Raw genomic sequence first — 15,388 nt, 5'->3', positions numbered from 1 at the left:
CACCAACAGACTTACATAGTGCTGTCAGATACACCAACAGACTTACATAGTGTGTCAGATACACCAACAGACTTACATAGTGCTGTCAGATACACCAACAGACTTACATAGCGCTGTCAATACACCAACAGACTTACATAGTGCTGTCGGACTTACATAGCGCTGTCAGAACACAACAGACTTACATACATAGCACTGTCAGATACACCAACAGACTTACATAGTGCTGTCATATACACCAACAGACTTACATAGCACTGTCAGATACACCAACAGACTTACATAGCACTGTCAGATACACCAACAGACTTACATAGTGCTGTCAGATACACCAATGTGTGTATTAAACATCTAAAGTCGGTGAATGTCACCTACCATAATCTTGTTTGATAGAGTAGGACTTAATGCATGAACCAGGTTATCCTACTTCTGTGTTGGTTGAGAGGGGCCATAACTCATGCCATCACTCATGCACCAGCAAACTTTGTGGTGGCCTGACATTAGTTGGGTCTCTGCTGACACTAGCAAACTTTCTGTCAGCTTGTTAATAGTTGTCTGTCCCTGATACCAGCAAACTTTGTGTGGTCTTGACAATTCTTGATTTTTTCCTCTTAAGACGCAGGAAGGTCACCTTGCACACAGTGCAGGCAGGTCAAGGTGAAGTAATCAGTCTGCCTGTGGTGTATATTGATTAACCTGTAATAGACCATGGCACCTGAGGCTGGATGTTGTCAGGGGCAACAAGACAAAATAGCACTAACAGTATCATGCAGGGCCAAGCTAGAGTGCTGGCTAGCCACCCGTCAGGTGAAGATTTCCAGTAGCTTTTAGTTGGAGACAGGAAGAGATGGTCACCAGCATGGCACTGATTGGTTAGGGCAGACTACAGACTTATTTTTTGTCTCAGAAGACGGCATTCAGCATTCAAGCTATTGTTTGGTATATAACCTGATATTTGTCTTCAGCTGTTCACTGTCATTTTTAATGAAAAGTGTTCAGATCTCATTTGTTTGAAGCTATTTAGTGACACATGTAAAGTGATCAAGCCTTAATGTCAAATATTTAGTGTTCAGTTAACGTGTTTACACCTGGCATCTGTCTGAAGTCTTTCATCATCATATATTAAGTGCTGATACCTGACATTTGTCTCAAGGCATTCACCGTCATATATTAAAAGTGTTTACAACTGACATTTGTCTCAAGCTGTTGGCCATAAAGTGTTTAAAGTATTCATACCTCAGTGTCAGATGTTTAGAATGTTCATGCCTTGCATTAGTTGGAAGCTGTTCACTGTTTGCTGTCATTTTAAAATGTTTGTACTTGACGTGATTTACATTTGTCACAAGCTGTTCACTGTCAGATGTTCAGTATTAGCCTCATGCAGCTCAGTGTTTTACTAGTGTTTCTTTTTTAATTGAAACAGGCGCAAATCACCCTGCTGATGTTTATGCGGACACCTCTATAGAACTGGTCCTCTCTATAAAGGGGTCAGTCAACAGTTCACAGGATTTTATTGCCTTTGTCTCCGTTATTAGCAAAGGTAGCCAGTTTGACAGATCTTAATCCACAGAAGTAGTTCTGTTTTTATCCTGCATTCGTCAGAAGCTATTTATTGTGACATGTTTAAAATGTTCATGGTTCACATTTGCAGTATATGTAGTTCAGATATTAGTGAAAACTTTGGAATTTCTTGCTGTACATTTTGTCTATACCTACAGCTTCCTTTTCACGTGTTATTTTTTGTCACATGTAGCTTTGTGAACATTGAATGATCATCCCCCCACGCAGCTTTGTAGACAGTGATTATTTACCATGTACATTTGTGAACAGTGAAGGATCATCCACCATGCTGTTGACTTTATTGCCATTGGACCATGCCTTACATAGCTGTGCTTATATTTGTTTTCATATCCCTTCATGTGCAGCATGTCAAGGTGTGAAGACTGTGAATGGGAGTGGCTACATTAACTTCACTGTGCCAGAGTTACATCCTTACCAACAGGATTGCCGCGTGACAGTGAAGGCTGCAAGTGGGAAGTCGCTGTTGTTGAATGTCACCACTCTGCAACTGAGTCAAGGCGATGCTTTGAATGTCTTTGATGGTGCATCTGTGACTGGGCGGCAGCTTGCAGTATTCCAGACGCCCAGTCAACCATGTATGTTAGCCAAACCAGATTTACTTGCCTCAGTTTTTTGCTTGTTTGTTTGTTTGTCCAATTTCTAATTTTCACATATGTTTTGGTGTGATTTTTCCAAATGTATTAAAGTATATTAAAGTGTCAAAGTATGCTAATTAAAATATGTTGGTGTTAAAATATGTTAAAGTCTTATATAATTACTTTGTTCCATCTTGTTGTTTGCAGATGACAAGCACTTATGTGTATAGAGTCCTTCTGGTAGCATGTGATTAGCTTGGTTGGTTGAGAGGCTTGATAATATTGTGTGTGTTTGTATCAGGGCTTCTGCTTACGCAAAAAATTGCGTACAGTACGCATTAAAAGTTCGGAGGACCCCTTCAATTGTCGTCAATGGGGTTCCCTTCAAAGTTGGGTGATTTTTAAGGGGTCCCTGAGACTCCAAAGAATTTAGCCTTAGCAGAAGCCCTGGTGTATAAATATATGTTTTTTATCTTATGCATCTGGTTTAAAAGAGTTATGTGGGGAAGGGCTGTGCTGAGCAAGATTTTGTAGGCCAGTCGAGTGAAAGGTCAGAGTAGAGAAAGGTTTGGGCCAATCTTAAGGGAATAGTCACTGACAGAGCCTATGACTTTTTTCCCCTACTACAGACATCTTGGTCAGCACTGGGCAAGATCTCCTGGTACGACTAATTGTTGATGACTCACCTGGCATTCGTAATGTGGTTATCAAAATTACAGAGCAAGGTATTTTTGGATAACATGCTGTTCTGCATTTTTGTCTTTTTTAACCCCTCATTTATTATAGATAACCATAACCCTCATTTGTTGTAGATTTTTAAAACTGTAGTTTAGTTTTTCTGTGCAGGGTTAGGGTTAACCTTGCTTTTAACCCCTTATCAATCTCTTTCATTTCTTTCTACTACAACCAGCACTGTGCCACTCATGGTCAGGATTGGCCCTCTTTTTGTTGTGAATACTTTCTCCTTCATCCTTTGTGCATGTTTATGTTTATTTCTGTTACAGCATGTATGTATCGCCTTGTCTGATGCATAGTTATGCCTCCAAAATACATGATATATCATGGTTCCTATTGTAAAATAACTCAGGCATATAGAACCATGTGCAAGTTTTCATTAAGAGTTTTCGTGTGTCTAGCACAGAGTGCTGGTCAGCTTAAGAAGTTCTTGTGTGTTCCATCCATTCTGCATCATTACAGGTGTCAGAGAGGCCAAAGTAAAGATATATAGAACGTGTCAGTCAGCAAATCAGAGAGCGAAATTGCCAGAGGAGCTTCTATCATATTATCACAATACCGATACCTCCTCCGAGACGTAGGATGAAAGGGTTTTCACAGTGTGTCTAAGACGGAGCTAAGGATGACAAAATATACCAGTACTGTACTGTTGTGTGCGTGATAGAGACACTAGCCTTCAACTGTCAGGACCATGGACATGTATAGGTAGATGGCTGACTGTATGTCGAAACCAACGCTTGGCCTCTTGCAAAGTTTCTGCTGCTAGTCTCGGCAATCAGTTGACAGTCAGACTTCTGCTTCAAACAAATCTTGGCTCTCAAAAGATTTTAACTTTTGTCTGAAGGCCTATAGCATGAATGAGAGCCGCTTGTGACTCGTCTTGCTCTTTCTATATACCTGCCTGCGGAAACAAAAAAGAACTTGCACCAAAACATTTGACACTTGCACAGTGGCATCCTTCCATGCAACGGTATAAACCACTTCCTGACTGTTTACTTATTGTTGTTACTCTCGCAGAGTCTGCTGACATAGCTATTGCTGTCATTCACTAAACTGGAAGCTGTTCTGTCAAAAGCCTTGTTCTAGTATATCCCTCTTGAGCCATCTAGGGGATACAGATTCATATTCAAGACTGTAGCACCCTCTGACAACAGGTGTGCATCATAGAAGAAAGGCAGAAGTCCACTTCCTGGGTGCAGTCACATGCTGTTATCACTGGCATATTCTTTGGTTTGGTCAGATTTGATGACAGAGTAAGCAGCAGGGGTGTATTCTTTGGTTTGGTCAGACTACATGACAGAAACCTGTAACTTTGTCAGAACTTCAGGTCTGTGAGGTATTCACAGAAGTGCACCCTCTTGTATGTAAGAGATTAAAAAAATTGTTTAAACTGTACCCAGTCCTAAGCAATGGACTTCACAAGCTTGGTCTTACAAGAGCAGAAGAGTAGAACCCCAAGGAAGGGGAGGTGATTTGACTGAAAATGCCTTGAGGCTTGAACTTCATTCACAAACAGTTAAGAAGGTTGTACAATAAAGATTATTAGCAAGATTATTAACACTGATCCCTGTGTTGGGACAAATATTTGATCTATTTATGTGCCACTATGCCACAGTGTCTCTAAGATTTTATGATATAACCTGTTACTTTTGTTGAAAATAATAGTTATTTTTCTGGTTGGGAAAACCCTGACAAAATCTGTTCCTTATGTTGTGTTGTGAAAGCATTTCTCCTAACAACAGTCCACATAGTTCATAATGCTAGTTAATGCTAGTTCATCCATTTTCTAACCCTTTCTTTCACTTTTTCATTTGTTGAATAGTCCACCTGCTTTTCTTCTGCAAATTCACAAAACTCTCAACCCTTACTGTTCATTACCTGATTGTTCTTGGTATGCTATCCATGACTATTTCTTGTCTGAAATGCTGACACCGAGCTGATTTATGTCTATTTCTTGTCTCATGCGCACATAGCTATTACAGTCTGTGGATGTTGTGTTTATTGTTACATGTTACCTGCAGATGTGTTTATTGTTACATGTGACTTGTGTTTATTTTTATGGGTACTTTTCATGTTTATGTGTCTCTCATGTTGTAGCTTATTTTTACCTTATTCACTCATAATAAGTGTCACCTTATTCACTTGTACTCACAAGTGTTACACTTCCTGATCTATATTCATGTTGTTTATTTGCTTATTTTTTGTGGAAACAGTAGAGGGTGGACTGTACTCAAACAGCAACTTCACTCTTCAATACCCAGGGAGCAACACAACTCAGTACTACCTCCTTAAGACTTCGTCACAAGAAGAGGTCAAACTTTTATATTTTGGGGTTGATGGTGCATGTCTATTATGGGAGTTTAGGTGGGGCTATCTCCCTTTCAAGCATAGTATGATGTATTTATGTCCCTTGCATCTCAACTTCTGGGCCCACCAAACATTTGTAAGATTTTTTAAATTTTATGTCGGTACTGCATTTGGATAATTTGATACATGTATGCTTTTTTAATTTTCATCAACATTTTTCTCAGTATTATTATTATGAAAATGTTGCAAATATTGATCTGTTGTATTCATATTCTTACCATTATACATTAACAGAATTAAGTTCTACATAGCATTTTAAATCCATTCTTTTATATTTAATATCTAGCTTTCATTATCTGTGTACTCCTTCTGTGTACCTTTCTGGTTCAGCAGCTGAATATAGCGGTCCGGTGGCACAACGGTTAGCGCTGTTAGCGCCTGTCACCAATACAGTGAAGGTTGGCTGCCCTGAGTTCATTTCTCGTCTCGGGCACGCTGATCTTTCTCTGCACGTGGCATCTGTTTACAGGGCTGGCTGCTTGCCGTAATATAGCCTTAGTTGCTGACACGGCGTAAAACACCAATTCCTTCCTCCCCCCTCAGCAGCTGAATGCTTTGTGTCATAGTATTTTATTGTTAATCGTTGTTAGCCAGCATTTTAATGTATGTATTTACTATTGTTGGTTAGTGCAGAGAGTGCGACCTTCTATGCTTGTAATGCTCAATGATGTACAGGCTTTATTATTAATGTCACGGGAATATGTTTTGTATATAAGTAATTATTCTAATTGTAGAATTAGCATTTGATTTTATATTGTGACCGTAATTAACATCAATAGTTACTATATCAGATGATTTTTCTTGTTTGGGAGACATTTGTTAATGCAATCATCTATTTTTGTCTTGTTTTGCTTTTTGCCAAAGTTTTGCCAGCACAACCCTCTTCTATTTAGAGAAGAGTAAAGGTTACTTAAACAAAGAAACATTTTCTGAAACAAACACAGTCCCAGTCTTCTTGTGAATTTTTCAGATGCTACAGATTTTATTGGAAAGCAAACCAGAAAATGGAACATATGCCATCATTGTGTACAACAGGTGCACAAACAATGTGCTTGTCACCTTCAGGTGAGGAAAGCAAAGAGATCTGATGGGTCCATGTTGCTAGCCTGGTGACCAGGTAGAGCTGATCATCAGTCTGTACTCTCGATATCAAACATATTACACCGGTAAAAGTGAAGGCTATTGCATATGATATTGTTGATATCATAACACACTGGTAAAAGGGGAGGCTACTGTACATGATACTGTTAATAGTTACACTGGAAGACAGTGAAGACTACACATCATGTTGATACTTACTCTGGCAAAGGAATTTTACACATTGTACACTAGACCAGTCAACCCAACAACTACAGACCAATTGCTCTTACATCAATTATCATGAAATCACTTGAGAAAATTGTAAGGAGTGAGGTTATGACTGCTGTTGGTCAAAACCCACAGCTCATGCCAGGCTTCTCTTTGCTGATTTTTCTTCTGCTTTTAACATGGTTGGCACTTGTTGGCAGAGAGTCTAGTTTCAGACTTCCATCTGTCTCATCAATTAACTCTCTGTATCCTGGACTTTTTAACAAATAGACAACAGAGAGTTTCTGGTAACGGTCTTCTCTCAGGTCCTGTTGTCACCTGTACAGGTTAACCTCAAGTTTGCTGCTTGTCTCCACTACTCTTCATACAGTATACTAGCAGTTGTAGAAGTACTACGGATAGGCGCTTTCTTGTAAAATTTGCTGATGACACTGCCTTGCTGTCACTTTTGTATGAAAGTGAACATGATCATTGTGGCGCTCTTCCTCGTCACCGGTGTGATGAACACTTTTTTGTTTTGAATTTCCCAAAGACTAAGGAAATGATCTTCGACTTTTGGACAAACAAGCCTGAGGCAGTCAGTAGTACTACCCCCTGATGGTGCCATCATGGTAATTGACTCTTACAAATATCTAGGTACTGTCTTTGATAAGAAGCTTAAATGGAACATCAATGTTGACATGATCCTCCATAAGAGCCATCCATGTCTGTATCTCCTACAGAAACTCAGATCTTTCTCTGTCAGCTGTCATCCTCACTGGGTTCTTTCAGTCCTTCATCGAAAGTCTCATCATTTTTTTCTTTCATCTCTTGGTTCCACAGCCTCTTGCTAGTCTCCCTTGTTAATATCTGTTCCAAGATCAACGGAACCAGGCAGAGGGAATAGGCAGCCTTATGTCATCACCAAATACTCAGGAAGGCATCACTCATCCTCTGCACATCTGATGATGTGTTGCCCTTTGAGTTTTCACTCTTGCGGTTTGGCTATAGGTACGCGATGCCTGTATGTAAAACCAATCATCACTGCAACTCATTCATTCCACGTGCCATTCACTTGATCAGTTCCACTGGCTGTGATTTTGTACTAGCCTGAGATGACCTAAGGTTACCAACTGTATCTTACTGTTGCTGGGAGTATGTGTATTTATACAGGGAAATCCGAAACTGACAAAAACTGACAATTATTTATCTGCTTAAAGATGTGTGATGTGTTAGTCCTCTGCCCCAAACAGTAAGTCCAGCAGAGTTCAGCCAAGAGACAGTGTGAGATGACAGCCCCGTAAGTTTTGTGACCAACTACCCACTACAAAAATAAAGAAATAACTTGTTACACTCCAAGCTACACAATTAAAAAAAAAGCACAAAAGCACTGGAAAGCATTGAGTTGTTTGGTTAGACATGCAGGGTGATGCTAGCACAATGAGGAACAATGCCATGTTGAGCAGGAGGATGTGTGGGTTGCCCTTTGTTCTAGCAAAATTAGTAGCAAGGTCATGTGGACATTCCAATGAAATCCAAGACAACTGATGAAAACTGAGACAAATTTTTCATGGAAAAAAAAAATCTATGAAAACCAAAATTGACAATAACCAAAGTAAAACAAAACACCTCAAGGTTTCACTGTGTGTATATACAGTGTGTGTGTGTAAGAGAGACTATTTCAACATTTTTATGTACTTATCTCTATGCAGCTTGTGTATGAGCATTACCTGCAATTGTCCTTGTGGATTAATGATATTGTGTTGTATCACTACACTGGTAGACAGTGAGGATTTCACGTCAGACTGTTGCTCTCTACAAGATCAGATTGCATTGTAGATACATGTACAGACCTGTGTAGACAGAGCACAGGAAAAGTTGTGATGTAGACATGTTTTCAGAGCTCTGTATATAAATATATCCATATATAAATAAAACACAGGGAAAGTTGTAATGTAAAAGTGTATAGAGCTCTCTCTGTGTATATATAAAACACAGGGAAAGTTATAATAATAAAAAATAATCCAAAATTTATAAAGCACATACCCACACTCCTAAGGAGCATGCTCTTGGCACTTAAGAGCAAGAACAAAATATGGACAGCATACAAGGAACAGGAAAACAAATAACATAGCTATAAAAGAATAAACAACCCGTACTAAACAAAGAATAAAATCAAATTCAGAAAACACAAAGAGGAACCAAAGAACAAGAGCTGAGATTAACATGATATTGCAAAAGGAAGGGTGTGACAAAGGACTGGCATTGTCGGGAAGGTTGTTAGGAGTAATGTTTACGGAAGAGGTGTGTTTTCAGTGCACGTATAAAGGATTCAATAGTAGGTAGGTGGCGGGTATGGAAAGGGAAAGAGTTCCATTGTTTCGCTGCACAATAACTAAGCATCCTGTGGCCTTATGTTGTTGTTGTGGTGACAGGAAGAGTAAGGAGACGATCATCAGACGAGGAGTGAAGTTGTGTAGCTGGGATGTAAGGGAAGAGCAGTTCAGACAACTGTTCAGGGCAGGTGCCAGCCAAGAAATGAAAACACAGCACAGACAGTTTGTACTGGAGGCCACAACGGATGGGAAGCCAGTGTAGACAATAAAGGAGAGGGTGGCGTGGTCACGTGTCCTGCTCTAAGCACCAGACGTGCTGCAGACTTCTGTACTTTCTGGAGTTTGTGAAGAAGGTATACAGGGCAGCCAGCGAGCAAGGAGTGTGTGAAGAAGGTATACAGGGCAGCCAGCAAGCAAGGAGTGTATGTAGAAGGTATACAGGGCAGCCAGCGAGCAAGGAGTGTGTGAAGAAGGTATACAGGGCAGCCAGCGAGCAAGGAGTGTGTGAAGAAGGTATACAGGGCAGCCAGCAAGCAAGGAGTGTGTGAAGAAGGTATACAGGGCAGCCAGCAAGCAAGGAGTGTATGAAGAAGGTATACAGGGCAGCCAGCAAGCAAGGAGTGTGTGAAGAAGGTAAACAGGGCAGCCAGCAAGCAAGGAGTGTGTGAAGAAGGTATACAGGGCAGCCAGCAAGCAAGGAGTTGTAGTAATCAAGTCTGCATAAAACAAACACACAGACAAGAGTGTTGGTAGCACGTGTAGACAGAATGTGACGGATGGCGCTCGTCTTGAGTAGTTCAAAATATACAGACTGACACAGTTGTAACATGTTTATCGAAATAGACAGCTTTAACAAGTCTATTATAATAGGCAGACAGACGGCTGTCATGTTTCTATCATAATAGGCAGACTGACAGCTGTAAGTTATCATCATAAACAGACTGACAGAGAGCTGTCACTTGTTTATCAAGAGTCATGTCTGCAGTGACCATGAATCCCATATTCATGATGGAGGACATAAAGGTGATGTTGGTTTCGCCTACCTTGATGTGACTTGGTGGACAAACGAGTGAAGATGGATTTCTTCTTCTTGAACACTGGGGTATGGGCTGGCTTCCGTTTTATCATCATTGAGTTTAAGTTTGTTGCCATCCAGTTTGTAAAAGTTATGATGTAGATGTATACAGAGCTCTCTCTCTTTATATATATATAAAAAACAGGGAAAGTTGTAGACACTACAGAGCCATAAATATAGAACATAGGGAACTTAAGAAGCTAGACACAACTGTATGGATGCACAAAGGCTACACCAAAGCATGAATAAACTCTTAATGACATCCCTCTATCAACTACTTGTTTAAGCACATTTCTCATAACGTTATTGCTTATTAAACACTTTATGATAGCCCTGTATCAACTACTATTGTTTATGTTTCTCCATCATCAGTCCCAAGAACCTGCCCTTCCCTCTAGCTGTGGCATGTACCGAAGTTCTGCTGGAGGCCACATGGTTTGAGTCCCGTCAAAATTTTACAGCGTCAGTTTCTGATACAATCAAAGGTAGGTTGGACAACTGCACTTCTTTTATCTACTGTATGGTCATAGGTTGGTCGGACAACAGTGTAATAATAATAATGAACATTCATATAGTGCTCAAAGCACTTTATAGAAAGGATATACGGAAGTAAACTGAATCACAACCATTCACCCATATTAACATATAACAGACACCTGCACTTCTACAACAGAAATACCCATTCATGCGTGAAATAAATGCAGACACATTTTGGACATGCTCAGGACAGGGTTGCAGTTAAGTTGCTGTTCTGAAAAGATGAGTCATGTTGAGACTTAAAGGTGGTAAGAGAATCAGAGTGACAAAGGCTGAGTAATCTGTTCCAAGTTGATAAGGCTTGGTAGCAAAAGGACATCTGTTTGTACCTGGTTATCTTAGTGGGACTTCGTGTGTATGCTGATACCTCACAGTTGTAGATCAGTCAACTATGGCTAGTTTATCCATCAGCACTGCATGATCAGAGGTTGGTTAGACCAGTGGTTCTCAAAGTGTTGTCTGCAGACCACTTGTGGGCCGCATGCATAAGTCAGGTGGTCTGCAGCTGACAGTCATCATCTGTCAAAGTGACGTTTAAATAGATACACTATGATATTATATCTATATTTAGATACACTAAATAGTTCAGTATTGATTTCACACCCATTTTAATTTTATTGATGCCCAACTGCTTGTTGGCATAAAATGCTGAAATCTGGGTGAATATTCCTCTTCTGTTCCCAAGGTGCACATTATAAATATCACAATGGACAGAAAAACAGTCTCAGCTCTTCAGTTGTCTGTAGCCATAGCAGTGAAAAATATATTCATGTGCAGCAGTAAGGCCAGGGTTGTTGACTTCTGTCTGTGCATGGTGAGGTAGATATGTATCTAAAGAATAAAAGCAGTCACCCTTATTTGGGAAATATTGTCTTTAACCAGTCTTTGCTAAGTCATTGCTAACAAATTTCATAAGATTAGACCTTTAACATAGTATACAGCATGTCATCACTATGGGGCCATGTAAACAGTCATTGAGTTCATTTATATTCTGCAGTATGTAATTCTAGAATGATTTCTCCATCACAGTCTACTTATCACCCTTTTCACAGCACTGAGACTGCCCTGCTTAAGGTGACAAACGACATTTTGTCTGCTGTGGATAGAGGTGACTTGTCATTGCTCATAATGTTAGACCTGTCTGCTGCCTGTGATACTAGAGACCACACTGCTCTCATTCAGTACTCAGTGCTCTCTATGGTATCCCAGGCTCCCCACTCCACTGGTGTCAGTCATATTTCTTAGATAGGACTCAGTCAGTTCTAGTGGATGGCTGCGTGTCTTTACCAGTCTCTAGATGCTCAAAGCGGTCTGGTGGCGCAACGGTTAGCGCTGTTAGCGCCTGTCATCAATACAGTGAAGGTTGGCTGCCCAGAGTTCATTTCTCGTCTCGGGCACGCTGATCTTTCTCTGCACGTGACATCTGTTTACAGGGCTGGCTGCTTGCCGTAATATAGCCTTAGTTGCTGACACGGTGTAAAACACCAAATTCCCCCCCCCCCCTCTAGATGCTCAAGAGTTCCCCAAGGTTCCATGCTTGGTCCTATCCTCTTTATCATGTACATGAAGCCACTTACTACTCTCATTCAATCTCACTCTATATGTGATCAATCCTTCGCTGACAACACTCAGCTTTATACCAGCTGCTCTCCTTCTCAGGCACACACTGCTGTCTAGAGCATCCAAGATTGTGTTTTTGATATTAGACAGTGGATGACCCACAACAAGTTGAAGCTAAATGACACAAAAAAAATAAAAGCTTTTATTTTTTTCAAAGAGAGGACCAGAGTTTACCCTTCACTGCCTGTCTCTGTTTGGATAGGCGATGCCGATGTTCCTTTTATTACTTCAACACGTGACTTAGGTTACATAATGTCTGTTGACATGTCTCTTGATGAACATGTCTCTCACATCTGTCGTTCTGCGTACTATGAATTCCAAAAGATCAGCTCCATTCATCATACTCTGTTCATCTCAACCACCAAAATTCTCATCTGCTTATTTGTTCTGTTTAAACTAGACTACCGTAACTCTCTTCTGTTGCAGGCTGCAGTCAGACTACTTCAGCTGCCCTGGGAAGCTACACCATAACCTCTACACCAGACTTACCTCCCCTGTGTCGTTTAACCATCATCCCACAGGTTAAAGGTGAGAGTGACAGGTGATGAATGTTAGAAAGCTGCATGTATGAACAATGTTGTATCAACAGATACAAAACTGCATTTGTATTTGCTCTCTGGCTCTCTCTCTCTTTCATCTATTCATGTGTTCTCTCTCTCACACATTTTTGAGAGCATTTTATTAATGTATGTTAACACAATCTTAGTGATTTCCTTATGTTAAGCACCAAAATTTAGCTATTAACTTTTCAGTGCTGTGTTTGCATACTCATGAGCAGGCAAGGTTATAAACAGCCTTGGTCTTCTTATGCTGATTCCATTTTATACTTTGGTAGCTATTTCCTTTCGTGCGAGTATAAAATGTTCATGTTTGCATGTGACACATTTACCTCCCTTTGGTCATGGGCATGAGCCTACTGAATAAAGTCTAAAGTCTCTTGTTAAAAGTCTCTCTCTCCCATATGTACACACACAATTTACATGTCCCAGTTCACCCTGATCCACCACACACTTTAAAAGCTATAATCCTCACACTATTCCTACCCTTTTAAAGCCATATACTTTAAAGTCTTTTACCCTAACCCTAACAAAGCCATAACCCCTACACTAAACCTAATCCTCAACCAGCCTAACCCTTATGATAACACTTAGCCTAACCAGACCCTTAACCCTTAACCTTCACTAACTGCTGGCCTCATTTTCTGTGAAGTTCAAACACACACGTGTACAAAGATGTTACACCACATGCCTGCATTCCCACTCAGTCATGCATACACTGGGATATTTGCATACTCTTTCACTCAACACAAGAACAAAGTAGATCTGGCTTTGCAGGCTCTATCCACTTTAATGAAAATTCATCTTTTGACATAACAAGCAAGATTTAAAGAACCCTGCCATCAAGTAGCTGCCCTAGTACACATAGAAATGGTGGCAGCACATCAAGGAAAGCAAACTTCCTAATTCAGTCTTTAATACATGTAAGGCAAGGGTAAATTACCCAGGCATAATATGAAATTCTTCAATCTGTTTAGCTTTCACTCAAATAATGTGCATGCCCCAAACTGTAAAAAAATGTCCTCAACAAACACAATGACTGTACAATACATAGATAGGTCCAACCACATTACTTGAAAACCAACTTTCTTACAATACAGATATAAATCCATGCACCAACTCGCTTAATGTTGAACTAGCATGAGCTGCTTGATTCAAATGGCTCCATAGAGGCAGACCTCCTGGAATTAGGAAGCAGACACCCCTGGAGTAGGATGAACTAGGTCATGATCCATTTGATCCAGTTAAGGTCTCAGTGACTGTGACTCAAAGCAAAAACTGCAGTAAGGGTACAGAAAATTAATTAAGGTATCACACTATTATCTTCATACACTGTGGAACAAGTATTCATGATCTTTTATAAATATCGTTTCATAAAATCCAGATTATATTTCCAAAAAATATGGTTTCCAACAGCTGAACAAAGAAAAGTTCAATTTTCCTACCTGATTAGTCATGCACAGTTTCACTCTACCTCCTCCCTCCTCATACACAACTCTATGTGGCAACTGATGTGTCACATCTGGAAGTTTAAAAAAAAACAACTGGTCACTCATTCCTGATTTAAATATCTGACTACCCCCACTCCCTTCTAACTTTCTTTAAAAAAAACCTCTTACAAAACACTTATGTTGCAGGCATTACTATGGTGGACTTCTTGTCACTGTCTGTAAAAGGCAACCAGACGCTGACGGTGTACAGCGGTGTCAAAGAGTATGGCACTGCAGTTGCCAGCTTTACAGCAAACAACACCATCCCTGGACAGCCTTTACCATCAGTCTCCATTCCTCTCAACTCCTTCACTGAGTATGACTGTGTGTGTTTGTGTATATATGTGTGTGCACATGCTTCCATGCATATGTTTGGCTCTCCTAAAAGAATTTCACAGCTAGTGAAATTTTAAATGTTGTTAGTAAATGAGAATGTTACTGGTTTTCTGTGAAGATCTAATGTTTTAATGATTTCTTGATATTGTCACAGGACTTCCCGTGACTGAAGTTATGTTACCTTTGTGCAGCCTTGTCTTCAGTGGCTACACATCCAGTAACCTGTCAACAACCCTGGTCAGTGTTTATTACCAGGTGGTAAATTCAGGTGAGTTGCCAAATAACAGTAGCTACACTGGTCAACGTTTGAACCTTCATTGTATTCTGCAGAAAGAGTTATTAACTGTTGCTTTTTATTATGAAACTTCCCTAAATGAATTTATTTACAAAAGCTGGTCTGAATTTTCAATAATGTTTGAGTTGGTTTTTTTGTGTGTGTGTTTACAAGTGTGTCTGATGTGAGTTCATCAAGCACTTGTGTACATGTGTCCTGCGTGTGATTGTTTTTGTTACTTTATAAGACATTTCTAGGAGAATCAAGAAAATGTTCTGCTGTGAGTAACATCTACAACATAGTCATTAGCAACTGAAAATAAGAAACAAATCACAGAGGACATTCGTTTAATAAAGAGGAACAGATCGTTCCTTTTCTTCTTTTAATTCACGAATGTGCACAAGTTAGGATTGGTGCAGGTCAAGGTATTAATGGGATATGAAACACATTGCTCAGATCACAACCTGGTCAGTCTTATTCCCTGTTATTGGCCCCTCATACACTATATACTATCCATATCTGTGTGTTCAGTGTGTCTATGCATACCTCACTGTCCACTGGCTGTTATCCTTACACTGTTTATAGTATTTACATCCCTTCATCCTTCATCCATTGCTT

The 15,388-nt window shown here is 40.0% G+C and overlaps 1 protein-coding gene across 1 annotated transcript in view; it reads left to right on the top strand.

Moving 5' to 3' along the window:
- Positions 1 to 15,388, top strand: part of LOC112574652 (cubilin-like) — a 50,252-nt gene that overhangs the window by 27,565 nt on the left and 7,299 nt on the right. The window contains exons 7-15 of the mRNA XM_025255848.1: positions 1,424 to 1,540; positions 1,926 to 2,156; positions 2,786 to 2,881; positions 5,105 to 5,202; positions 6,229 to 6,323; positions 10,329 to 10,441; positions 12,540 to 12,641; positions 14,308 to 14,476; positions 14,688 to 14,764. Coding sequence (XP_025111633.1) covers positions 1,424 to 1,540; positions 1,926 to 2,156; positions 2,786 to 2,881; positions 5,105 to 5,202; positions 6,229 to 6,323; positions 10,329 to 10,441; positions 12,540 to 12,641; positions 14,308 to 14,476; positions 14,688 to 14,764 — 1,098 coding nt within the window. The remainder of the gene's footprint in view (positions 1 to 1,423; positions 1,541 to 1,925; positions 2,157 to 2,785; positions 2,882 to 5,104; positions 5,203 to 6,228; positions 6,324 to 10,328; positions 10,442 to 12,539; positions 12,642 to 14,307; positions 14,477 to 14,687; positions 14,765 to 15,388) is intronic.

Source organism: Pomacea canaliculata, linkage group LG11 (genome assembly GCF_003073045.1).
Source record: "Pomacea canaliculata isolate SZHN2017 linkage group LG11, ASM307304v1, whole genome shotgun sequence".
NCBI lineage: Eukaryota > Metazoa > Mollusca > Gastropoda > Architaenioglossa > Ampullariidae > Pomacea > Pomacea canaliculata.
Note: the sequence above shows the minus strand (reverse complement) of the source record. Positions and strands in the feature narration are given on the sequence as shown.